Below are 27414 nucleotides of genomic sequence, written 5' to 3' on the forward strand. Positions count from 1 at the left end.
TAAAAAGCATTAGCCCCTGTATCAACTCCTATGGTACTCCACTGGTGGCATGTCTCCAGCTGCGGTTTGTGCCACTGTCATCTTCAACGATACCTTGCAAGCTAAATAACGTTATTAACAATCAGTCTTTTCCTCAGTGGTGAATGAGTTTATCCAGTAACAAAGCACTTTGTACTACTTTGCCAGAGGAATAAATCTAATTTGTTTCTCCAAACTTGATTTAATTTCAAAAGGAATAGTTATTATTATGTGGCATATGTGTTCATTTTAAATATGAACAAACAAGCTTGAGAAGAAAATAAGTGCCTGATTCTTCACAACACTGCATTTATCTTGCCATCAGAAAACCTACAGCAATCTGAATTCTTACACTTGTATAAAATGAGGTGGAAATGTAGGTGTGAGATTCTGAGATTCTCCTTATTTCAGACACATGGAACAGCTTTGTCAAGAGGCACAGGGAATCCAAGTGTCTCAATTTTATCCTAGTTGATGCAGTGCATTGTTTTTTGAGGTGTTTACGAGACAGATTAAACTTGATTTGAAGGAGAAAAATCTCACTATTACTTTGTACTTCTTCCTAGCTTATAAAACCCCCTAAATGGTTAGAGGGCAAAGCAGTGAGATGTCTTGCTAAGTGATGTCTTATCCCATAATACTTCAGGAAAAGTGAGGGTCTTGGGCTAATCTGTTCTTTGTTTTTTTTGACCCATTTCTTTGGCATCTCCTGGGAAACTGCAAAACAAAGTGAGACTTCCAGAGTGTCCTCTGAGCATGTAATGGCATTTTATAAATCTCCACATTTGCCCTTTATAGGCGCTGATACACTGAAAAATATTAAGGAATATCAGTTTCAGTGTTGTGCTATTGAATATGACTTTAATTCATAAGTTGTCATAATAGGATAAGAAAGACAATGGGATAAACTTAGTTCAGAGTGATTTTTATTAAGCTTAATGATAAACCCTATGTCCTCCATCCATAAATTTGAATAAAGTACTGCAAAACAGTGAACAGTTTGTTCTGTTGAGAACTTTCTCTGTTTTAGTTAGGTGTTATTTTCAGTGCTTCCATTTGGTGTCTCTAAAGATATATAGTTTTACAGAATTTCATTTTAGGAGCCTGGCCAAGCTTGCAGTTGTCTCCAAAAAGCCTGTGTCAAATTTTCTTTTGCAGCTTTGCAGCAGGAGCTTGATCAATATTGAGATTTCTGCTTTTCACTTTTCCTAATTTGCCATTTTACATGCTGTCATGTAAGCCTTGATTCATTAGTGGTTTAGAAATACAGAGGCAGCATTTCTCTAATGAGCTAAGTAGTGCTATGAGTGTGTCCAACCCATAAAACAATTTTCCCTTTCTGGATATAGACTTTACCCCCACTAAACAGCTAGTGACACACTGCAGTCTCTCCTTATCAGCTCTGCCCAGTTCCACAGCCCCATCGTAGAGGGTAAAGTGCAGTCATATTTTTCTTGAAGAGTGTGTTGTGTTGGCACCATAGTATGATTTATGTTGTTCTGTCCTATTTTCCTAATATCCAGCCCTGATCTGGAAGCTCCAAGCTTGTAATTCTCTCCTCTACAGCTTCTGCTTCTCCTCTTTGAGTGCCTCACTCTGGTTCCTACCCCTGTGCCTTGGCCTGGCAGAAGGCGGGTGTGAACGCTGAGAACTGCCGTGATGCTCAGACAAGGCCCCTGACTGAATGTCTGTGAAAGGGAAGCTGCAGGGTTTTGAGTCAGGTTTGTGGCTCAGGGTTAAACAGTGGGGCCATGTGTGGATTATCCTTGACTTCTGCCTAATTTCTGTTCCTCTGAACACATATTCATCATCCCTTAGCCTGCAGATATCAAGTGCCTTTATCTATAAAGGAAAGCTGTTACCCTCAAGCCTTGAAAGCCGAGTAGTGTTAAAATAAAAATCCACCAGACCTTTTGAAACGTGTCTGACTAGTGGTTGTCCTAGAACTGATAGAATGAGGTACGCTGCTATTGCTTGTCTCTCAGGCTGATAATTGACCGTTTTTTCTGGCACTTTTACTTCTTTTCTATTTTCAATCTTAGTTAGCAAACAAAAAGCTGTAGCTGCTATAGCAGCAGCTATTTCTGCAGTAGCTGCTTGAGAGATGTTTAAAAGTCTTTAGAAAGTCTAAATTGTACCCAGCCTTTTACATTAGCACTTCTTTCATGTCTTGTGTTAGCTCTAACAAGATAGGCAGGCACTGGATATAGTTTTGTTAACTTTGTCATTGCACTCTTATTTTGCTTACCTTAGTTGCTGATTCAGTTTAATTTACTTTCTACATTTACGGTGCTTTATTGTTCTTTTAAGGGAGGGCAGAAAGCATCTTATCTGTTTAAGGAATTACTCTGGCAGTGGCTATACCAAACTTTTTTCTGTGTCTATGCTAGAAGCATGATTGTAGTAGATGAAAAAGTAGTAACAACAATCAGTACTTAAAGAGATTGGGTTGGAAGAACCAGTAGAGCCAAACAGAAGACATTAATTTTAATGACTACAACCTAATGCTGAACTCGGAACTTTGTTCAAGTGAGTCTAGTGGGATTCTTGTAGCTCAATAGCGTTCCTTTCAGATATGTAAGACACATTTCCTGAGCTGTACCTTTCTGAAAGTCATGGATTTTGAGTTCTTGAAGAACAGTGATTGGCATGGTTTCTGTATCATTTAGTATGTGTATGCCGAATTTGGTTTGTGCCATTAAAAGTGGTATTTGTTTTTTGAGAACTACTGAAGAGCTTTCCCATGTGAAAGGTATCCCGAGTACCAAAATTTAAATGCATCAGGCTTCATAAATCTGTCCCTCCTGTTTGCATTTACTCTGTATAAATGTCCTGTGTGTTTCTTTCTCTGTCATACCTGTCATTGAGCTTGGATCGATACAAGACCCTGTTGATGTAATTGAGCATTGAATTGTGCCCTCGGAGATAAGCAGCGAAGCCCACAGGTCTTCATGGGGATATTTATAATAGTCTGTTTTTTTTTGGGGAAAGGTTAATATACTGTTCTGGGCTTTTATTTCTGTGCTGGATGTCTCTTCCCTCTTTGTGTGCAGGATTCTGTTCACATGTCAATGTGTCATATTGGTGTTTCCATGTGATCACTTATTTTAACCTTTGTAAGGATCTTGGGAGCTAGCTTGTCATGTAAATGTTCAGATGGAACCTGTCCTGCAGTACCTATTCACCTCCTTCCACAGTCTTGGTTGCTTATAGGGTAACTCCTATTTTAGCTGAAGATAACAGCAAGGCACCCACTGGGTGCAACAAATGCAGGTAAACATGTGTTTCTCAAGTGCTGTAGGAATCTGCTAAATAATCTTGATTTGCACTGAAATGCTACAAGAGCATTTGGATAGAACTACCCCAGAAGAATGATACATTATTTCTCTATGAGCTGTGTAGCAGTAACTTACTGAGAAACAAGCCAGCAACAAGGAGATCCTGCCTTCTCCACTACCTTCTCAGATATTTTTGAGGAACAAAATCAAAGCTAAGCTGTGACAGAGCCTCTATCTAATTTTTGTATGTAAATAATATTTTCTTCACACCTTTCGTATTAGTGAGACATTACATTTCACAGGTGCCTCTTTTGTGTGATTTGTACCTGTGGTGAGTCTCTGAAGCCTGGCATTTACTACTGGTGGGTCAACACTGGGCAAATAGCTCTGCAAAGCTTTGTCTCCTGCCCCCATTTTGTTGGATTCATACCAGCCTTTCTTCTTCACAGAAGAAAGAAACTTGTCGTCTCCTATACCTTTCCATAAAGCTATTACCCACTATGCAAGGCCTAGTAAGTCCTAAACAGGCTGGAATCCTACTTCAGTGCTGAGGAAGGAAGGTCAGCCTCTAGTTTGAGTGCTGAGGATCTCTGATTTGCAGAACATGCAGTGACTTCCTGAGGTATTTCTCCTGGGTCTGCTAGAGTGGGAAGTTGCCTCACTCCTTTCTGCACAGCAGATTTATGTTTCTTGCATGTGGTCCATTATTTTGGCTGTTGAGGTGGAAGGCGGAGCTGCAGCTCCTCGTGCTTTGTACCACTCTTCCCAGTCAGTTGGTTGCTCTTTAGCATTCTGTGTTTTCTTTGAGTTGTTGCTGTTGAGAAAGGAGTGTGGGAAGAATGTTCTCATTGTCTTCTCAACCTCCCTGGGCAGTTGCAGCAGCAGCACATCTGAGGTGAATATGGAAAGAGAGACAAAAGAAATTTCAATTAGGAGGAATTTGAAAGTGAAGTCTACTCAGTATCACATGGAAAAATACATAGGGTTGTTATGAAAAATGTCCTATAGGTCCAGTTAGTTTTCTCACGATCACACAGAAGTCCTGCAGTGAGTGATACATTCTAATGTGTTTAAAGCCTGCAGTAGGGCTTACAATTTTCTGGCTGTGGTCATAGCTGCTAAATAATGAAGGAAAACTCCTGCATAATTCCTTTACCAACTTGATTCTCTTTTAACAAAACTTACTGTCTCCAGCCTATGAGCTGTTTCTGTGGTGTGCTTACCTTGTATGCTGAGGCAGTGTCATTTCATTTCCAGTTCTCAGGCGTCTGGCTGTTATGGCTTTACTGTGACACACAAATACAGATACTGAATTTTTCAGTGGAAGCAAATGTATTCTCTGAAAAGGATCTTGCTATTGCTGGAGATTTCTAATTGGTTTTCATGTGGTAGGAAATACATGGATAAATAAAAATCTTAGAAAACGTTAGATCATAATGTACAGTATTGCTGTTTTTAAATGAAAACCTTTTTTTTCTCTTGTTCCATTTCACTTGCCCCATGTACCCTCTCACTATGGGTAATTAATTAAAATTAACAGTTTAAAGATGAAGTTGCTATTTATTCGTGTGTAAAACATAATCATTATAATAATAGAAAACTAACAGAGCATTTAAATTTTCATCTCAGTTAATTTTTCTTTTTTCTTTTTTCAGTAGAAAGCTCTGCATTATTGAGTAGCTACTAATTTTCTTTACTAATTTTTAAAAGAATTTTTGATTTCCACAACATGTTTATCAGTGGAAGTTATTTTTATTCCCCGTGTTATTTTTAGAAGATCAGTATTTGATGCATGAATCCTGGCGTTAACAGAAGCAGGCTGAACTCTGGGGCATTAAAAACTTGTTATCTTTAGCTGTTGCATTTCAGCTGAACTTCAGTTCTGGAATTCAATAAAGAAATCTGATTTCATTAGCTGGTGATGTCATCTCTGTTGTCTTAGGAGCCTATTTTAAGACTGTGGCAAATTTCATGTAGAAATGACAAGTCGTCATTCAATAATTATAATCACAAGTAATCTGTAAGCAAAGGAACAAGCTTAACTTGTTAAGCTCCTGCTGTCGTGTATTTTCTCTTAGCTTTCATCTGGATTTTATAATACCAGTAAGTGTAGCAAATGGGGTTTGAAATCTGTCTGCATTTGTATTATCTTTACAAATCTGAACGTTTTGCATACGGCTGTGTTTTATTTTTCTTTCCAGGTGTGTTGAGTTTTTCAAGGGGGGTTTCTGCACAGAGTTCCTGTTTCAGAAGAGTTGACTCTGGAAATTTTTATTGGGGAACTGGCAATTTAGAGCAGTTAAAAGCATGCTGGAGCCAGAGCTGTCAAATCTGCAATGCTGATGCACTTGACAGAAAGATTCTGATTCCAGGCAGGGGAAGAGGTATGCTCTCAGTGGAGAAGAAAGTAGGCAAGCAGCCTCTTGGTGTACTGCAGGGGCAATGCATGTGAAGCTCCAGTCTGCTGGGCAACAGAAGAATGGTTGGAAGGAACCAAGGGTAATGGTGCAGCTGAAAGCAGTGGAAATTAGACACTTCAGAGTTCCTTGTGAGTTCCTCCTCTGTTGCTGTGTGCATCTCTCTGCAGTTCATGCAAGCCATTGTAAATTTAGGGCCACATGCCAAGGCCCTGGTGGAGCCCTTTTGTATAACTTTTGGCTGCCTTATGTGAAGACACTCATTGTGCTAATGGAGCAGATGGAGGGAATGAGGGAATAAAGAGATGGTATTGCCTGTGATAAAAATCAGCAGTGTTGGAATACTGCCTAGCCAAACTTCAGAATGCGGTTTTCCTTTTTTGATTTTATTTTTCTTTATCTGCTTTAAAATAATACCTAGATGTCAGATACGTGGTACTTCTGTGGGGTGAAACATGGCAGTTGTGGGAATTGATAAAAGTTTTCTTCAAATGATTTTAAAGAAGTCTTTCTGTGTCATGCTCTTTTGAGTTGTACTTTATGACCCTAGGAGACATCATTAGCCGAGAAGATAACTTTTGTTCATTCTTTGTTACTCAATTGTGGTTTCTTTTTTTCCCTTCCTTTTTAATTTTTGAGAGAGTTATATGCTTTTGTCTGTTAAGGAATGATTTTTCTTTACGTATTTATGCTGTTTCTGCAAACTTGTGCCCAGATCTTTGTTCCTCAGCAGATTTCCTTTTTACAGTGAAAATGTAGAGGATTAAGAAACAGGCCATATGGTAGTTTCTATAGCAATAGATTAAAACCCGTGTTTTGTCAACTCTTGTGAGTTATGATGCAAGAATTAGTCTGGGAAGGCACAGTTTGCGTATCTTGTATTCTGGCAGTTCTCTGTCATAGCAATGGTTTCTGAGACAGTTGTTAGATGGAGTGGTGAGAAGGGCTTGTTGACCTTTTGTTTCAAACTCAGGCTGAGTAAACATGTAATTTCATTCTTTTGAATTACAGATATTCAACACTGGATTGTTTACATACTACTTTCTCAGTATGTTTAGGGCAAGATTATAGTGAAAATAGTGCAGGAAGAAGTTTTCATTAAGGCAGGACTGTTTCAAACAGAGTTGCAGCATCTGCTGAATCCATACTTGGGTGCCTTATTTCATAAATTACTGTCAGTGGTACTCTTCCAGGATTAAGACCCTGAAATTTTAGTGTTTACAAGTAGGTGTCTACATATGCACTGCATGCCTGAGCCCCTCTGTAATGAACGGGGATTGAGTCAGTGCAGCCAAAGGGGTGTTTCAGCTAGTGCTAAACTAGACTCTAGTGTCTGGTTTCACAGGTTTCAGTTCTCTAACAGGATTTTAAAAAATATGTGCCCAAATGTAGATGTCTTAATCTTGAACTGAATTGGCTATTCCCACCCTATGACTTATAGTTGGCTTGGATTCCTGTACTACAGCATTACAAGCAGAAAGCTGAGTCCTCCAGAGGAAAGTCTGATGAACAACCCTAATGCTTGTAAAGAGCGAGAGAAGACTGTTTTCCATTGTACAGGATAATGAGCATGCAGCATGTTTTACCCTTGCCTTGAAATACCCTCAACCTGTAAGGACTTGGGCTGTCATTCAACAGCTGCTGGGTCTGTGCCACCCAGAATCTTAAATGTTTCAGGTTCTCTTATGTTTCTTGTCTTCCTTTAAATGCCTGTCTCGTTGCCATATGTGTTTTATTCCATGTTTGTCAGTATTACTCAGCCAAGGCCTAGTTTGTCCTGTAACAGTTATTGTTTATGTTATGGAGGCCCTATTCAGTCCCTTACACTGTTTCTGTTATAGAAAAGTTGTAATTAAAGGTTATAACGGTTGATGACAGGATAAATAATGTTGAGGTAGGGTGTCATGGAAATATAATTATGGCTGAAGAGAGTCCTGCTACATGTACTTGCAACCTTGGTAACATGAAAATGGCTGATTATGGTGTGTGTTTCCACAGATATTTGTAAATGATCAGTGATTAAAAAAGGTGATATGCTCTTTTTGAACCCCAGAGTATTTATTGACAATAACTTGAGAACTTGCAAGTTTTTAATGTGCGAAAGAATTGCAGATATGCCACAGCACTAGACACCCAGATGTGCATACCAGAATCCTGTAAATGTCATCATGCTTACATAGAAAGTTGCACAACAGCTGTGTTTCTGTTGTAAGGGCTTGTTCAGTGGTTTCTTGGTAGACATTTGACACAGCATTAATTGTGTAAATAAGGATTATTTGCTTTCAAGACATAGAGTAATACAGTAAGTCCAAGTCCTAGGAGACGTATTTGAGGATGCAGAACTGCTTTCTTGTGACATCTGAGCATTATATGTTGAACAGATTAAGCCGTCTGGAGGCCGTTAAGATCAGGGTGTCTGAGCCTTCTTATGCTCTTCTACTGAACTGTACTCCATTAGACAGTAAGTGATACAAAATTTTGGCAATTTCCTTTTCTTTAGAGAGGAGAATGAGGTCTTTTGTACATTTGAGGTGTGTTGTGGCCCGGTGTGGGTGGATGCAATTGCCTTTATGTCAGTGTGGTAGCACCCATGGATGTAAGGGAAGACATGACTTGAAGAGTGGAAAGTACTGCAGAGGAGGCTAAGTTAATAAAATAAATGAAATAAAGACTAACAGCATTAGCCTTTCACTTTCTGTGTCCTAGAGGAGTTTGAGCTAAGAGCTAGGGAGGTAGTTTATTAAAGGATGAAAGTGGGATGTTAGTGAAATTGAATAAACTGGATGTTGTTAAGAACTACACTGAGTCTTTGGATTCACAAAAGGAGATCAAGGTCATATGCTGGGGTTGGATAGCATTTTATGGAAAGGAGAAATTTATACCTGTTTTGGCAGAGAGAGGGAAGCAGTGGTAATGCAACTATTGCCTTTCACTGTAGGAATTGGAAGTCATCTGTATAGGAATCTAATATTCAGCACTGAGTTTTAACACAGGTAATGATCTGGGAAGGTGCAAAGGCCTCAGGTAATGGCCTGACATACAAAAGAAATTCATTACTTTTTGAGTTAGTAAGATCTGCCATATTTGATGGGTAGTCTTTAATGAATTGGGTTTGTTGTGTACTTTTAGTCTGCTGTTCAATCAGCAAGATTAAACAAAGAGGCTTTTAAATCAAAGAGTCAGCTTGAGAAGATGTATGAGTGAAGCATAAAAATTTGTAGCAGCATGGAGAGACCTTGGAATAGAAACAGCAGCAGTCAGAAGTTGGTGTGATGCTGCCAGAGGTACCACCAGCATCCCAACCTCTGCCAAGGCTGGGCAGAGCAGCCACCACACTGGACACCATAAGGAGCCAGCATCCAAGGGGTGAGGTAACTAATAACTTCTAATACCTTGGTGAACCTCAAGAATTGCACCCCAGGGTACAGGAGAGTGGTGTATATTCCATCTAGCTGGCATGCAGAGGACTGGAAGCTCCTTCATCCAATAGGAGTTAGCTTGGAAACTGCAGTAGTTTTCCTCTTTTTGTTCAGTACCTGAATCTTGTAAGCAGCATACAGACAAGAGAATTTGTATCATCAAGTCCGTGGCATATATAATAGCTAGGAGAGATACTGGTATGCTGTTCAGTGGATACACTCTCCTCCCTGGGGTTATCAAGAAAATCTAACAAGGTGAGGCCTCAGAGAGAAAAGTGAAATGCTCTCTGTATGTTGTAATGTTTTTTACGCATTCTTATGCTAGACTTCAGTTAAAAGGAAGAAGTATAGATACTTCAAATGACACAGAAGATTTAGGAAGATAGTAATGCATTGCATGGATGGAAAATTTAGTATAACTTTTGAAGAAAGAAAACCTAGGAGTATATTAAACATCTCACAAGCATCACCATAGAGCCTACATAGATAAGCAGGCTTAGCAGGGCGTGGTATGTTTCTAATTCTGATATGGGGGAGGCTTGTGCATGCATTGAGAGTTGAGGTAGGCAGCACTGAAATATTTCATCATCAAGATTGTTAACTTTGCACTCGTCTTCTGAAGTATGGCTAAAGACCATGATATAGGATGTAAATATCAGCTAAGTTACGTAAGATAAATTTCCTTATTACATGGGTTATTTAGAAAAGACATTTCCATTCTCCTTTCCTGTAAAATTCAGCATTTTCTGAATTCTAAATGTTGGGATTTAGCATGGGGTTTTGTAGTGTCCTGTGTAAGCCAGCAGGCTCTTGTCTCCATGTAGAGCCCCACTGTGTTGGTCAAGCTCCATGTGTGGGCTGTAAACCTCTCAGCTATCTTTGAAGTAGACATTCTTTTTCATCTGTTTTACATGTGGGAAACTGCTGTGTAGGCTGATTATGTCTTTGCTCTCTGAAAATACAGTAAATAATGTCAGGAATACTTAATAAGCATTCCACATTGTTCTTTTTTTTTTTTTTTTCTTAGCGTTAGAGTATGTTTCGTCCAAGTCGGTCTATTAACAGCAAGCGAAAATTGCATCAGAGACAAAGTCTGATGAAACAATGCTGTCATTGCACGCTGTGGCAGCAAAATCGTTACTGACACTGTCCTGCCAGCCCCACTGCATTACTGCCATTTTGTCTTTGGATCGTTGCTTATTTGATAGACGAGTTCTTCATCTCCATCCTCCTGCTCTTTCATGAAGTGTAGTGCCATTGCACTGAAAGGTGATGCAGACTTCTCATTTCCTGAGGGAAAGCATACTTTCTTTCCTTTTCCTTTTAAACTGGATTCTTCCCTAGCTCTTGTGCTTCGCTGTATTTTATGCCAGTGTTCGGCATGTGGGTGTCCCTTTGCTTTGATGTTTAGCCATCCTTGAAAGCTGTTTACTGCTTCATGTGCTCCCTTGTCATGAACACTCTCTCTTAAATAACCTGGCATCATGACAAGTAATTTAAAACCACAAGTAGGTATTAGCTGTTTGTTTCTTTTATGGTTTTTTTTGGTATGTTTAGAGACACTCTTTTTCCACAGTACTGAGAAAGAAGGTAAAAGTTGTATAAGATAAAAGCATCCTCTATTTTTGTTTTTTGAATGCAATCCCTGGTGATGTGCCATGGGCTAGCTGGAGATTTGATCTTTATTGACTCTGCTATCTGAGAGGAAAAAGAAAATGGGTAAAACTGAAAATAGTAATTGGAAATATCTCCTATGGAGCAAAACTGTCATGAAGAGATTGATTCAGCAGTGGCAGAGTTGCTTTATTGATTGTGAGTCCTTAGTAAATTAAAAAGAGGACCAAATACGTTAAACTTTTTTTGTGTGTGTGTGACAATGACAATTTAGAATGTTCTGCCTCAAGCTGTGCCATGGGAGGATTAGATTGGATATTAGGAAAAATTTCTTCACAGAGGGTGCTCAGGAGTTGGAGCAGGCTGCCCAGGGCAGTGATGGAATCACTGTCCATAGAAGTGTTCACAAACTGCGTAGACGAGGCCTTTAGTGACATTGTTTAGTGGTGGACTTGGCAGTCCTGGAATAATGGTTGAACTTGATGATCTTAAAAGTCTTTTCCAACCTGGTTGATTCTTCTATGATTCTGTGATAAACACACATACAGGAGTGTGGGAACATTATCTGCTTCATTCAGTAATAGGCTTGTCAGAGATACGAACCGAGTTCTTCCAAACCCCTTCTGAGTTAAATGTTCTTTACTGTAAGCAAAGCATAGGAGAAGTACTCTTGCTTGGGTTTTTTTTAATCATTCAAGTGCACTTGATTTAGTCATTCAAGTTCCTAGGAAAAGGAACGAAGCACAGGAATTGCACTAATTGTCTTCAGATGTTCACAGTGGGTTTCTAAAATTTGATTCTCTGTCTGAATTGCAATATCAAATTTATTGCTAATACAAAAACTGTGAAATTTAGAATGATAGAATAGTTAGGGTTGGAAACGACCTTAAGATCATCTTATTCCAACCCCCTTGTCATGGCAGGGACACCTCACACTAAACCATGTCACCCAAGGCTCTGTCCAACCTGGCCTTGAACACTGGCAGGGATGGAGCATTCACAGCCTCCCTGGGCAACCCATTCCAGTGCCTCACCACCCTTACAGTAAAGAACTTTTTCCTCATATCCAATCTAAACTTCCCCTGTTTAAGTTTTAACCCATTACCCCTTGTCCTGTCACTTCAGATCCTAATGAAGAGTCCCTCGCCAGCACTCTTATAGACCCCTTTCAGATACTGGAAGGCTGCTATGAGGTCTCCATGCAACCTTCTCTTCTCCAGGCTGAACAGCCCCAACTTCCTCAGCCTGTCTTCCTACGGGAGGTGCTCCAGTCCCCTGATCATCCTTGTGGCCCTCCTCTGGACTTGTTCCAACAGTTCCATGTCCTTTTTATGTTGAGGACACCAGAACTGCACACAATACTCCAAATGAGGTCTCACAAGAGCAGAGTAAAGGGGCAGGATCACCTCCTTTGACCTGCTGGTCACGCTCCTTTTGATGCAGCCCAGGATACGGTTGGCTTTCTGGGCTGTGAGTGCACATCGAAGCTGGCTCATGTTCATTTTCTCATCAACCAACACCCCCAAGTCCTTCTCCGCAGGGCTGCTCTGAATCTCTTCTCTGCCCAACCTGTAGCTGTGCCTGGGATTGCTCTGACCCAGGTGTAGGACCTTGCACGTGGCATGGTTAAACTTCATAAGGTTGGCATCAGCCCACCTCACAAGCATGTCAAGGTCCCTCTGGATGGCATTCCTTCCCCCCAGCGTATCAACTGAACCACACAGCTTGGTGTCATCGGCAAACTTGCTGAGGGCGCACTCAATCCCACTGTCCATGTCAGCGACAAAGATGTTGAACAAGACCGGTCCCAACACTGATCACTGAGGAGCACCACGCATTACTGGTCTCTGATGTGCGGATAGACTCTGCAACTCGTTAAAGTTGTAAAGTAGGTATGCTTTATTCAGCACTGAGGCGCATGGGGAATAGCTCCTCCAAAGGCTTGTGCACCTCAGCGTTGTTTCTCCTTTACATTTATCCTCTAAAGTTATGCATATGCATGAGGTTGCACAACACGCCTATACATATTCATGTCCTATTCCTGCTTTGCATTATAATGAGCTAAGTCCTTTGTGCCTGTGCAGTGCCTCCTAGTGGTCATGAGTGAAGTTCTCAAGATGAAGTAAATGAGTCGTCCTCGAGCCTGAACTTTTCACCTCTGGTTATTACACATGCTCCCTGGAGGCTTGGTCTTTGTCCAAAGTGCAGAGCCAATTTCAGCTGGCCTAGGCATCCAAAAGACTGGAAACAAGTCACGGTCCCCACTTCTTAACAATAGCTATGTCTTTATATCTAGTTCTAGCATACACGAAGGCGTTCAAAGGATGGGAATCAAGACATGGTCCCTACTTCTTGACAATAGCTATGTCCTTATGTCTTGTCCTAGCATAATCATGAGTGAGCAATGATATTATTAAGCAAGTGTCCTGATCCGTTGTACGTTGCATGATAAGCATGAGCAAGCAGTAACATTGTTAAGTAAGCGGTTTGACCTATCCCCTTGTACATTGCAAATACCATGTACATAAGCATGAGCAAGCAGTAACACTGTAAAACAAGTGGCTCAACCCTAACCCCCCTGTACATTTGTTAACCTTTTGCATCAGTCTCCAGCCGGACATTGAGCCATTGACAACAGCTCTTTGCGTGCGGCCATCCAGCCAGTTCTTTATCCACTGAGTGGTCAGCCTATCAAATTGATGTCTCTGCAATTTAGAGACAAGGATGTCATGTTGGACAGTGTTGAATCCTTTCGATTTTTGACTGGTCTAATAACTGCTCATTACTTAATGTCATTGCCCATCTGCAAGTACATGAATCCTTTATTTATATTTTCCTCCCCAAAACATCAGTATTTGTCATAAGGATGAAGTTCATTTCGAGGGGGAGCAGCCACAATGTGAGATAATAGTGCAGAAGCTTTACCTCCACAGAAAAGCAGGGAGGAGCGACAGTGCTGGGATCCTGTGCTGGTGTGGATGAGACTTGCCAGATGTTACTTAAATAAAATTTATTATGGTGCAGAATTTGAGGTTGAAAAGCAGGAGATTATTTAGTGTATTTCTTGTTGGCTTAGTGCAGCTGAAATTCAGCCAGGAGGACATTTTTTTTTTTACTGTCTATTTTCCTGCCACTTTTGCCTGAAAATCCAACTACCAAGGATAGTTTTGTGGCCTCTCATTCCCAACATGCTACTTGTTACAGTGCACTCTGAACTTCTGCTGGTTTGGATACATGGTGTTAACAGGACAGGATTTGAGGAGCATCTTCTGTAAAGAGACTCTGAGGCCGTGCAGTTGATGGAGGAAAAGGAATTGGAGATGTGTGAGGTAAAGCTGCAGAGAAGGCAGGGGAGCTGGAGGAACTGTTTCCCACTGCTTCATGTAGCGTCCCCAGCCTGGCGTGCAGAAATGAAAGGGAGCAAGGTCCTCATGTGGGCACTGTGGGAAGGTGGGGACTGGAAGTGTAGGGAACCTCACAGAAGTCTCCTCAATGACTCTTTGAGAAAGTGCGGTTCCTGAGCAACATCTGCAAGAACAGAGCTTTGTAGCTACTACTGACCCAGAAAGAGGGACAGTAGGGTGACTGAGCTTCCAGGAAGGAATTGTTCAGTCTCATGTTCAGGTTATTCTGAAGAACCCAGTCTATATTGTCCCCTCACACTTGTCCCCTCACACTTGTCCCCCAACAGCAGTGAGCCGGGAAGGCAAAAGACAGGCTGAGATATCATCTCACCCATTTCATCCAACCTCTTCACTCCCCGCTTCTTTCCTTTTCATGCTTTTTCTTTCATTATGTTCTGGTGTTGATTGGTTACCTTCTAGTTTCTTTGCGTTGCCAGATAGCTACATCTTTTTACAGAGGCTTGCACTTAGTCGTGCCTTATGGGACAGCCTCTTCATCAGATCTGTGGAGCCACTGTATTTTCTCCTCCTTCACCCCATGCTTCTTGGAGAATACCTTGAAGAAATTATGAAGTGCAAGGGGAAGAGTATATTAGCAAGTGGCTGCCATTCATCTATTTATGTAACTATTGAAGTGTTTCATAATCATTAATCAGAGCTTATAGGTAGGCTTTATTCCTGTTTTCCCATCTCTCTTCCCCTTTCAGCCCCACTGTTTATCACCCTCGTCATTTCTTGCCTTAAATTTAGATAGCTCAACAGGAGAAGCTGTGTCACTCTGTGTGGGTGGTATTACAGGCGTAAATAGGGTTTGGTTTTTGTTGTTTTTTTTTCCCTAAAAATGTAAATGCCATTGTAGTTTGCTTCGGTGTGTACAGCATTAAATAGTGAATGTTGGAAGTGGTAATTTTTAGTGTTTAAAAGTCTTGCTTATTCAGTCTCTGTCTTGCTGGGTTTTTGTGCTGAATCATTACACCAATGCTTTGTCTTTGTTAAAAGCATCTGTATGCAGGAGCAGAGCTGCTTAATTTATTTCAGTCTGGCATAGTATAGTAAGTCTGTTTTTAAATTGTAAACTTAGTAGGTTACAAGTCAGGTGGCAGCACTTTCATGGTGTTGATTCTCCAGTGTAGCTGGAACTGCTGACTTGAATAGGTTTTGACTAGTTTTCTTTTATGGTAAGTCTTCTGTAACTTGCTTGGTGTGTTTATTATTTTCCACAGCAAGAGTTTCTCTCATTTGGGAAATGTGAAAGGATAACATTCCTAGCCCAAGCAGAAGCAAAATGTAGCACTGCCATCTGGGCTGTGAAATTGGAATAAAGCTGAAAGTGTTACCTTGGTATATTGCCATCACTAGAAGCTGGGTGGCAAATAATAAAAGGATGGTCTGGTAGTTGGCATCTTAGGATCTTGGGAGACTGCATGTGCTTGCTGTGCTGTAAACCTCCAAGAATGTAGGCAGGTTGGAAATTACTTCTCACACCCATTCCTGGTAATCTGAATGTTAAGCATCCACACTGGGTTAGTTGTCTGAGCTCAATCTGCTGTGAATGGATAGGCATTTCCAGAGGGCATAAGGGTCACTCCACTTCATTTAGCTCTACATTTTAGACTAGGATGAGTCACTGGGGAGATGCTTGTCTCTCTGCATAGACTTAACAAAAAGCAGCTGACTGCCTTAGCCCAGGTACCTACCTTTCAGGTGTCTGAGTTACAGCAAATGAACCCTTTTTTCCTTTGATGCAGTTGCCTTTAGCTGAGGGGTAGTAATCCTTTCCTCCCTCACAGGTATATGGTACACACAGAGGTTAAACGATGCTACTGTGTACTCACAAGGAAACTTATTACTGTAAAAAAAAAATTGAGAATTTTAATTACCTGTAGACATGTATTTGTGACTGTCTCAGATTTTTTAACACAGTGCTGAAAAGGAGAGATCTTATGCATAGAAACCTAGAGATTTTTGCATCCTTAGGAAATATGTATCTGTTTCACAGCAATATTCTGATGAACATGTTAAAGAGACAAAGCTAGGATTTGTGAATGCCTGGCATGTATATGAAGCTCTGTAGGTCATGCTTGTTCATGGTGGCTGGTTTTGTTTCTTTTTAGATTGTGATGGATTTCAAACACCCTGATGGCCATACAGTGGCAATTATGCTTCCCCGATGCAGCTTATTGGTGATGGCTGGAGAATCCCGATACCTGTGGACACATGGGTATGTGTAAGAGTCCTTGCATTGCTGATAGTAGAATAGTACATGTCCTTTGCTTTGTTAATGACACTGGTTTTTAAATTGCTCTGAAAGAAATCAAGTAAAATTTTATAATAAATGTACAAATTCATTCCTCTGCTCAGGTTAAACTGAGAAAATTGTGGATTTTAGGAAGTTAATTGTCAGTCCCTGAGATGCAGTTTTCTGCTGCTGTCACAAGTAAAGTTTTGCTCAGAAATTGCTCTCACATCTGCATTGTGAAAGTACTCAATGAGTCTGAGCTGGCAAAGAATTGATTGCAGTGCAATTAACTTTACCATTTCCTTTCTTTCTTTTCAGCCCACAGCTTTTGCTGTTGGATCAGGTATGCCAAAGGCTTTAGAGAAAGGCTGCTTTAGGGACGCTTTTAATTACTGATAAGGCTGTATTGTACTGAGCATGTTTGGGTTTTTTAAAATATGTCTTGAGGCTTTGCTTATTGTAGAGTTTAAATACATGCTTTTTAAATCATGCAGCACTGGGAGCTACCTACAGTAGGAGTGCTGACATTGGCAAAAAGGCTAAAACCTTGGCAAGCTCTGTGAGTGACAGCAGTGTACTTCAGGAGAGTATAGAAACCATCATGTTGGACACAAATGCCCATGGTAAATGTTTCTTCCTTTGTTTGACCCAAGCTGTCACTGAATGCAGCAGTCAATTGGAGACACTAATTACATTCTGTGTAAATGAAACACCAAATCCTTTTATTGGCAGAAGATTTTCTGCCTTTTAATTTTGCTGGTTAATTTGTATTGTGAAGAAGGGTGAATATGAAGGCTTATACCACCTGTATATTCCCTCATTAAATGAAATACCTGTAAAAAGCAAGTGGTCCTTGTGATGTGCGTTGTTATAGATGCACAAGGCAGTGAAGTCCTTTGTTTTTTGGTATACAAGACTGAACACTGATATCAGTGTTATAAGCTACTTATTTTGTCCTGTCAAATACTTTCAGTTGCCTTTTGGAAAGGTCATTTGCAACTCTGAGAACTTGGTGCAGTTTCCACCTCATTGCTGTTGCCAGGGAAGCTGGGGGCCAGTCCCCAGCCCTGGGCATCAGGCAGCTCTCTGGGGCCAGGCTGGGATGTCAGCCTGGAGGTGAGTGAGGCAGTGGCTGCGCACAGACAGAGCTGTGGTTGGGGGTGGCCCAGCAAGACAGCCTCTGTTTAAAAGCAGCTCAAGGGAAAGGAGGGGTGGCCGTTGCTTAAGGCCCCTGGCTGTCCTCACAAGAGCTTTCTCCAAGGCCACCAGGTCCGCTATTCCTAAGCTGGCCCTGGACAGCCAAACTTCCAGGAGAAGGAAAGATTCATGCAGAGCACTTGCAATACTTGCCAGCAGTTTTTCAAGTTGTGGTAGTATAACCTGCCTTCTAACAAATGGAATGAGATCATTACTTGTGCCTTCAAGTGGTAGTTGTCTTTTGAGAACCAGTGACATAAACTAGAGTTAAAATGATGATCCCAGATCTTTCTACTCGTGTAAGTTCCTGTCCCAGTGCTAATCAACCTTTCCTAAAAGTAGCTTTTCTGTATGTTTTTAAAAGCAATAATGTGTCAATATACTCAGCTGAAGTAAGCTTTCCATCATGCCGTGAGGCATCCTATTGTAATCCACAAGATTAATCATCCAGCGAGTACAATGAATTCACTTGCACACATAATGTCAGGATGTATTTAAGATCACTTGTGATGCCTTTTATCTGCTCCTCAGGAGTCCAGTTGGAGAACAAAAGATTCAGTTTTGGAATTATTCTGGAGAATAGGGAACCTGCAAACTCAGTATTTGAAGTTCTGTAGAGGGAGTTTTGGGCATCCTCAGCTGATTATTTCATCATAGCTTCATTATCTGCCATGAACAAGGCAATTCTTTATTAGATCCCATCCTTTCCATGGCTGACTTTGGGAGATTTCCATTCTTGGGGCTGCTCCATGTCTCCCTTTTGCACCATCTAGATGGAGCATCAATATGCTGCTCCCTGATTTCCAGACAGAAAAGACCTGCACACTTTCTCCCTGTGGCTGGGCTAGAGATCAGTTTCCCTGCAGTAGGAAAGACGGCTTACAGCAGAGTACAGGCATGCTGATCAGGCTGCAGGCTGCCTTTCAGCATTTGGATCTTTCTTTTTGGTTAAGTACAGCCACTGGAGAGCAGCTTCATGTGACCTGCAGAAAGGTTCCAGGAGAAATAAGAGAAATAAGTGCTCTGCTTTATTAAAAGATATAAAGACACTTTCACCATGCCCCAACTTCCCTTTTGGCTCAACCTATAAGGGTTAAACTTGGCTAACCAATGTGGAAGTCAGTTTTATAGTGAGAGCTTGTCCTGTTGGGGGTCAGGTACTTTGTACCACTGAGAGGCCGGTTCCTTTGAGATGTTTTTTCTTGAGGAAACTTCAGCATTAGTCTCCTTGATGACTTAAGTTCAAGAAGTGCTTCAGTGTGACAGTAACAGCTTTGAGGTGCTGTTTCCCTGATGAGTTTTCGTTTTGTTCCGACAGTATCTACTTTTTCCCATGTGCAAGTGATGAGAAGCTACATGTGGGTGCAGCTGTTTCTCTTCTCTCATGTTCTGTTTCACACTGTACTTTGTCTTTTCCGTTTTCTCAATTTTGAGATTCATTTGTAGAGCTATTAAAAATTCCTGGGTTTGGTACTTTTATGTAAAATTTTTAATAAAATTATTTGAAACTTTTGTCACCCCAGGAAAGTTCCAAATCACTTTTGTCCCGTGAATTTTGGCCCGCAAACTGCTTTTCTGTTCCATTAAGATCCATGCCACATCCCAAAGTAGCTTAAGCACCTCTGTTCCCAGTTTGCTTGATAGATTTTGGTCAAGAAATCACTACAGCAGAGTTTGTCTCTTTAGGCATTTCAGCAAATCTCCCAGAGTGCTGCATTCTTTGCATATTCTGTTGTCAGTAAATGGAAAAGGCATTCTGTTGCAAAGCAGAATTCACTGGAGAGGCCTATTTGCAACAAGGAACCTCAGTCTGCTAATGTAGAGCTCGGTCAGTTCTATGCTTCTATACCCACAGCCACCGTTTCTAGTAGTGTGTTTTATCTTTAGCAAGTACATATTTTTGTAGAAAACAAATATTAAAAAAAATAAGTTCTAGGAAAATAAACAGTCAAACTTTTATGGAAGGAAAGGAAGGGAGGGAGGGAAATGTAATTACTTGCAATCAAATAACACTTTAATTAACATCATTAGTTTCTGTCAGCTCCTCTTTTTTTTCATCTGAAATTGAAGAAGTTGAAAATTGAAAATCAGCCATACATTAAATAGTGTTATAATCACACATGTCACAGTGTGTAAGAATTGCTGCCTTATAATGATGGATTGGATTTTTTTTTTCCGGATGCAAATTGAATTATTCTTTTATTTTGTGTTACTTTGTTTTAGGATTACACCCCGAAAATATGATGTCATTCAAGCATCTGAGCTTGGGCAGAAAATTGGAACAATCACTGCTGATGCTGCAGATTTAACGCTGAATCGAAGGGAAACAAGGACATCATTTACATTCAGGAAAGTGAGGAGAAGCCCTTGCAATTGCAGTAAGTGTCTTGAGGTGATCTTCAAGTCAAAATTGTTATTTATTGCCAATATGTAAGCATTTTATTAGCCAACCGGTTTATCCCTTTGGGTAGCTTTGGCAGTCATGGTAGCCATTCCTGAACGGCTCGAGGTTAGGCATACTATATCATTGGAGTTGTTTGCATCTGTGTGATTGCTCTATACAGGAAGGCATTTGGCTTGCTCCAGAGCTGGGCAAGTAACCTGGTATCTTGCATTTCTGTGGGGACCTCAAGTTCTGCAATAATGCAACAGAATAGAAATAGCTACTATTCTTCATGTTCCAGTCAGTTTCAGTTGGTTTTATGTGAAGAGGACTTCAATTTTGGGAAATTAAGTACATTAAAGAAGGAGAAGCAGTCAGATCTGCAGTGATAGAGCCATGTAAGTGCTTTAGGGCAGGACAGAATGTAGGAGATAGGTCTCTCAATGATTACATGGAATTGAAGTCCATTTGTGCCCTCAGAAGAGAATTTCAGAGGCTGAATTGCAGCAATGTCATGATCTTTGTTATTACAGGCACCATACATAAACCTTGTTAATGTAGCGGGATGATTGATCACTGCAAATAGCCTGTGGTATATGTGGGCAGGCTGCTTGTTCTAAAGGAATCAAACACTTCTGCAGTTCAACCTGCATTTAAATTTTTAAAAGGTAAAGGAGGAATGAAGCATTTTTTGCATTTTAATGTTTCACTTTTAATTTTATTTTGCTAAATAAGTTTAATCAACAAGGAATCACTTTAACCAAGTATTTTTTTGTGTATCTGTTGCTATATCTAGTTTACCCATCTGTTTGTGACAGCCAGAAAGGACTGCAAAGCCAGGTACAACCTTCGTTTCCTCACAGTGAGATGGAGGCCTCTAAGCTGGAGCAAGAATATGTACACAAGGTGTATGAAGAGATAGCCACACACTTCAGCAGTACTAGGCATAGCCCGTGGCCCCAAATTGTAGAGTTTCTCAGGTCCCTACCAAAAGGCTCAATAGTGGCTGATGTTGGTTGTGGCAATGGGAAGTATCTAGGCATCAATGAGGACTTATACGTGGTAAGTAGTAGCTACTGTCCTTTGTTTACATTGGTACTAGTGTTTATTCCATCATGCATTTGTAGGATGTTGGAGCTTGTGGGAAGAGTGCCAGAACAGAAAGCTGTTTCCTAACCCAAGTCCAATTACCAGTTGTGTTAGGTTTTCGCATCCATTCACTATGTGCATTACCCTTCTTTTTTCAAAACCACTTTTGCTTTGCAGATCAAAGTATGTTAATTTAAAAAAAAAAAAAAGTAATGTGTGTTCTGGATTGAAAATTTGTAATGGATGCTTTAGCCTTTTATGTTGTTGTTATTTAAACTTATTACAAGGGAAAATGGATGAACAGTTTGAATGCTTCCAACTAGTTTTTCACTTGACTGGTGGGTGAGAAATGCAATGTACATGTCCCTGAAATCTCCAGAAGCACTACTTTTCATATATCCTCTTCAGTTGCCTTCTGTCTGGTGGTGAGGCATCTGTGAATGATGTTGTGTTTGGCTGTCCCACCTCTGACTCTGTGTGTAGGCCCAGTAAATACAACAACATAAAATTCATGGAGGATTCTCAACTTCAGCGTGGATTTGCGGCCTTTCTCTCACTTTCTTCACTTTTAGACAGTTCTAATGTCATTCTTGCTGATGTTGCTATCACATTCACTGCCTCAGTTTGTACTTAGAGCAGTTTTACTTCTTTCCTATCAGAGAGGTAGGAAGCACATGCAAATATGAACCAAGAGATAGTTTTTATTGCAAATATTTCAAAGAATTTTTTGCAAGGATCAAACTTCCCAATTTTTTTATTTTTTTATTTTTTTTTAATTTTTTTTTTTACCCAGAATACATCTGAGAGGTTTGCGTTATGGTATCTGCTCTCCCCAGTCTTTCACATTCTTGTACTGTGAAACACTTTGAAATCCACCAGGCTTGAAAACTTCTGTGTAAGGCAAAACTCATTATTAATAATAAAAGTCAGACTTGTTTGTCTGTCTCAGGAATTTCTGTCCTGCTGTTTATATTCCACTATAAACCATAAGTTTTATATGGCTAATACAGCCTTGTCTGTATTGGTAATGGATTTATTTCCATTACTCTTATAAGCTAGAACAAAATCAACTGATATTATAAGTAGGCATGCTGATGCCTGGCTGCTGTAGCCTGAGTATAATTATTAATGTTCAGTACATTCTTTCACTCATTTCTTCTGTAAGAAAAATCAGCAAACCTAACTAGAGAGGAGAAATGTTTATCACGGTACCATGAAGGTTACCAGGTCCTAGAATGAATTTAGTAAAATGCTGTTGTGTAGGTTTGTGGTGGGTTTTTAAGGTGAAATCTGCAAGATGTTGTGTTCAGAAATCACCAGCACCAGTCTGTTTTGGGAGCCCACTGTTAACCAGCTAAAGGAAAGAAAGACCTACTGGCAGTCAGAGGAAAAGCAGCTCCTCTCCTCTGTTACTTTAGGAGTTTACCTCATTTCATAGGTACCTGCAGGAGAAATCCAAAACGTGAAAAGTAACAGTGAAAGGGAGTAAACTTGAAGAAGCAGTTGAGGCAGTTTTAAAAACAGGATCTGGGAATAGCTTCATTCAGTTGGCCTTCCTTGATGTTTTATTTCCTGCTGGTGACAGTGAGTTGTTCTTAGTTGGAGCTAGAGTCTAGACGTTGCATTTGCTTGTTTTCATCTGCAAGCCAGCACCGAGTCTCAGGAGGATGGATGTGACTCCTTCTTTTTACTATATTTATTTTTATGTGTCAGCCAAAGCGTGGTTAAAGAAGAGTGCATCTGTATTGTTGTTACAGATATTTTAAGCTTTTGACAAGGTATCTCAAGAAGGGGACTGTGTTATTTCCATTTACTGTGGGCTGTGCATAGACCTGAGGGTGAGGGGTTACAGAACAAGCTTTGTATATTAGGTAAACTGATGGGATAAGAGTAGTTCTCCCTAGAAGCAGAGCGTTGGTTTCCTCCCTCATTTACTCCTCTTTACTTGGGGGCATAAAATCCAGGGAGAAATTTAAGTACTGCAGCCTTTCCCTCACAGCAGTTGCTGTGGCTCTTGGTAAGTTTTTATGCACAGTGCACTGGAGCTCTTAGCCTGGGCCCCGCTGGGAAAGAAGCAATAAAGCAGGGCTGTGAAATTAGGAGTTATTTAGGGGTGGGAAGAGCACTGTTGGTATAGCTATGTAGCTCTGTGTGTTTTGACTCAGAAATACTGAAAACTTGAGGCACGTACTTCCTGGAGGCAAGCAATGTGCTCTAAAGGCTACTATACTTTTTTAGATAGGATACTTTAAGCAGCAGCACTAATGATAGTAGATCAAAGCTAAGGTAGCTCGTTTGATGGTTTTCATCTTCAGGCAGTGTCTGAAAATGTCTCCACTGTGGCCTATACTATTGTATTTGCTTCAGTTTCTTTGGATGATTACACATAGCCTGATCTACTCGAGTATTGTTGTGTGACAATGAAATGCACGTTAAGTCCATCTATGCTCAATGAAAATGACAGCACTGTAATGGCTGCATTTATCTGACACAGTGAAAGAGCAGCAATTTCATGACAAATTCAGATTGAGTGAGGATGGTATCAAAGTCTGATGTAATTAGGACAAAGACTGGAGAAAGATTGAATTTAATAAAGTTTCAGATTACTTTTTCTTTTTTCTGTCATATCCAGCTGTTTTATTATTTGAGTGAATGCAAAAGAGAAAAATGGTTTTGTGGTTGCTTTTATACAATCCCATTCCCATCCAACCACATTTAGGAAATTGTTTTAACACTTTATTTAAGTTATTTTATACTTAAGTGAATTTAAGTGATTAATATTCATATCTATAAGCAAGGCTTTTACAGAATGCTAAGGTTCAGCCTTATCGATCCCCTCATCACCACAAGGGTTTCATTCCCAAGGCAGTTGATGTCATTGCAATATATCTCATCAATTTTTATGAGCTTTAGGTCTGTCTCCCAGTTTCCAGCCTTCAGGTAGGTGTGGTGATGTGTAAATCCCCACAGGAACATTCAGCACCCTTACAGAGCCAGGGTGTGAGTGAAGGACATTGAAGCTTTCCAGTTTTGTGGTTTACGTTTTTAATTGAACTTGTAGACTGGTGGGAAATCCAGTTACAACTTAAAATGCCATTGGGTAGGTATTTTTTCTTTATCTATATAAAGAAATTACTCTTTGTTGTCAGAGTACTGATGCTAGGAATAAAAGTGATGGCGTTGCAGGAACCAAAATGGTTTGCTTTAATACAGACATTTCTGTCTGTAATGTGTGTCATTTGATGGTAATCAGTAATGTAGCTTGTATTTCACATGACCTTGTAAGACACCCTTTTGCTGTGAGATATGCATCTTTGTTTTCTGCATTATTGTACTAAACTGGGATCCACTGGAACTGTGTGCAGGTTTGATTGTGTCAGGCTGTGGGGAAGAGGGAAGGTGAATATTTGCTATAGTATGGTTGCGCAGTGTTGGGGGTTTTAGTGTCACTGGGTCCCTGTTGACTGAGAGCAGATTCCTATCCAAACGAGTTAGTAGTAGTGAGTAAAAAGCAGGAAGGACAAAACTATTTGGTAAAGGTACACCTGGAGCAAGTTCACTTGCTCTTAGGGATCAGAGGGCAAAGCAGAACCTTTCCTGCCCTTTTCTCTCAATAAATTGGAGCTGTTAAAATGATGGAAGATGTGGAAAAATTGCTCAGAAGGAACTGGGCAACAGCAGCACAAAACCAGAATGAACACTGAATTGCTCAGCTTTGTTCTGATGCTTTATTATTGAGAAATGAACTTCAGGTTTTAGCCATAGCAGTTCCACAGGCGCCCTGACTGTATGCAATTGCAAAGCAAAACACTACGTGAAAGGAATGCTAAAGGCCTGACTCAGACCAACTGGAGCAAGCAGATTCGTTTGTCTTGCTGTGGCTGTGCTGGTGTCTCTTTTTCTACGTATATCTGTGTTTGCTGGAATGTAATTTGATTCCTTAAGGCTCTCATGCTATTAGTTATAGCTGAGGTGTTTCTCCAGGGAGCCACAGAATTCCATTTGGTGGCTGGATTTCAGAATTAAATGTCATTTTCTTCATCAGTTTCTAATGTGCTGAATCAATCAAGTTTCCAGATACTTAAATGAACTAATTCTACAAGGTAGAGTTAGTTATAATGAGATAATGTAGGGAAAAAAATATATCATGGTGGGCAGCACTGACCTTTTTAAGGTCTTTTATTTAATCTTGCAAAAGGATTTAGCTCTTGCAGATCTGCAGCACCATTACAAAGCAAACTATTTGGTGCCTTTTGCCCCCTAATGATCTATTCCAAACCACTGCATGAGAGAGATTATATGAAACTTAGTTTAGCTACTCCTGGATGAAATGGTGGAGGTGAAAGTGCCTGGGAATGCAAAGGAGCAGGATGGGGTATCTGCTTGCGTTATCCCATTCTCAGGAAGTCAGTATAGAGCTGCTACAAACTCAAACCACAGGTGCTATGTTTGTTTCTCCCTTCCCTTATCCTCTTTGTATCTTGGTCTTTTTTGATGCTTGTTAATCTAAAGGTTTGTGTTACCCACCACCCTAAGGAGGGAGTGCTGTATGCCAGGATGACGACATGCTTTTGCCTTTTCTATAAGTTTTGTGTTTGATGGGGTTATAGATGCAGAGTGACAGGCCTCCATACTAGTACAGATTTCCTGACTTAAAAGTTGATACAAGAGTTGGGTGTAGTAAGTGTTTACCCAGGTACATTTTTAACAGGGGTTTCAGGCACTGACTTTCATTGTAAGTGGATTTTGAGCCCCAGTACCAGTGGCCACTCTGGAGCTCCTGTAAGCCATTATCCACATCACAAAAAAGCAGCGAAGAGAGGGATGGAGGTACTCCCCAAAAAGGCAGGGATGTGGGAATGGCTGCCTGGAGTAAATGACAAGAAACATGGGAAGCCACCCCCCTTTGGGGAAATACTAAAAGGTATAGAGCAAGTTAATGGGGAGGTGGACCCGCTAAAAAAGTAGATTCAGCTGAATAGTAAACAGTGCTATTTGAGATACACGTAAGAAATCAGGGGGGTTGAACAAGGAATTTGATTTGGAAAACTGAGATAAGGAAAACAGGTATAATTATATATAATTTGGAAAATAGGTATAAGGAATGATTGAGAGGACTCACAGATAGTAAGAAACAGGGAACCTTAAAATGTATGGCTGACCAGGAGATGGTACTTGATTCTGTTGGTTTTGGACAATGAACTAACAAAAATTGTCTACCTTCCTCCACTCTTCAACACTATCCTGTGCTGAGCATCAACATCAGAGTTACAAACTGGCAAAAATTAAAGCATTTCAGTTGTATTTTGAGATTAAAAAAATAAAGTTTTGATTACATGTTTAATTAGATAAAAATAAGTCTGTTCTAAATTAAAAAAGTCCCTTGAACTGTTTTCTGTAAATGAAGCTTCATCACATCAGAGCTTCTGTGAGCTTCAGAATGCAGAAATCAGTAGCAGTTGTAAAAAGCTGAGTTTAGGGTCTATGCCCCAGTTTTGTGTACTCGTAAGAATCACAGGCTCATTTTCCAGCTGTAAGTTGGCACTGCACCACCAAAGTTAGCTGCTTTGTGCTAGTTTGTTTTCTAAGTGACTGAAACCAATGTATTTTGTGTTTTAATAAATGCATGTTTCTTGTAAACTAGAAAATACAGGAATGTGGTGATAATTCTTTTAAAATATTCAGAGATAATTCTAGTGAGGATGTTACATTTGCTTAGCTTCAGCACCAGGCAGATCTGCAGTGACTCCTTGTGTTTAGCACTTATGCATATATGCATAGCACCTATTATGATGTTTACATTAAAACTATGCTAAGTTTTAGCCTAATATGCCTATTTTAGAGCAGCTGAGTGTTCAAAGTAATCCATTTTAAGATCACCATTTTCATCATGAAACAGAATCTTTTTGCTTTGGATGCAGCATCACTTTAATAAGTCTGACAATACAAGTAAGCCTGACTTTGTAATTATTTGATATAATTCAGATGCAAATGAGGAGCTCACGTTCTGGCAGTCATGCCTTTGTTCTCATTCTCAGTTCACTGGATTTCATCAACATACAGTGTAGTCCTTTTCAAGGTCATTTTGGGAGGGGATAATTGAGTTCCCTTATCCAGCCTGCTTTTACTATAGATGCACAGGGCCAAAGCAATTCTTTGTGGGAAAGCTTGTTGTTAGCGGAAGTTGCAGGTATTCCTCTGCCTTGTGCCAGCAGTGATTTCGGTCCTTTGAGTTTTATTAAATACTGAATGCTAATGTCTTAATTGCTGAAGTAGTTGAAGGCACTGGTAATGAGGTGTGGAATCTCTACATGCAAGTTGTCACCTAAATCCCATTCCATGATGAGAGTAATTAA

The 27414-nt window shown here is 40.3% G+C and overlaps 1 protein-coding gene across 3 annotated transcripts in view; it reads left to right on the forward strand.

Moving 5' to 3' along the window:
- Positions 1 to 27414, forward strand: part of ALKBH8 (alkB homolog 8, tRNA methyltransferase) — a 62734-nt gene that overhangs the window by 31892 nt on the left and 3428 nt on the right. For all 3 annotated transcript variants that reach the window (XM_061457788.1, XM_061457787.1, XM_061457789.1), the window contains 3 exons: positions 16265 to 16371; positions 19810 to 19964; positions 20766 to 21031. In XM_061457788.1, coding sequence (XP_061313772.1) covers positions 16265 to 16371; positions 19810 to 19964; positions 20766 to 21031 — 528 coding nt within the window. The remainder of the gene's footprint in view (positions 1 to 16264; positions 16372 to 19809; positions 19965 to 20765; positions 21032 to 27414) is intronic.

This window comes from Pezoporus flaviventris, unplaced genomic scaffold (genome assembly GCF_033815535.1).
Source record: "Pezoporus flaviventris isolate CSIRO_AGI_PZ_B2104156 unplaced genomic scaffold, CSIRO_AGI_Pfla_v1 ptg000025l, whole genome shotgun sequence".
Classification (NCBI taxonomy): Eukaryota; Metazoa; Chordata; class Aves; order Psittaciformes; family Psittacidae; genus Pezoporus; species Pezoporus flaviventris.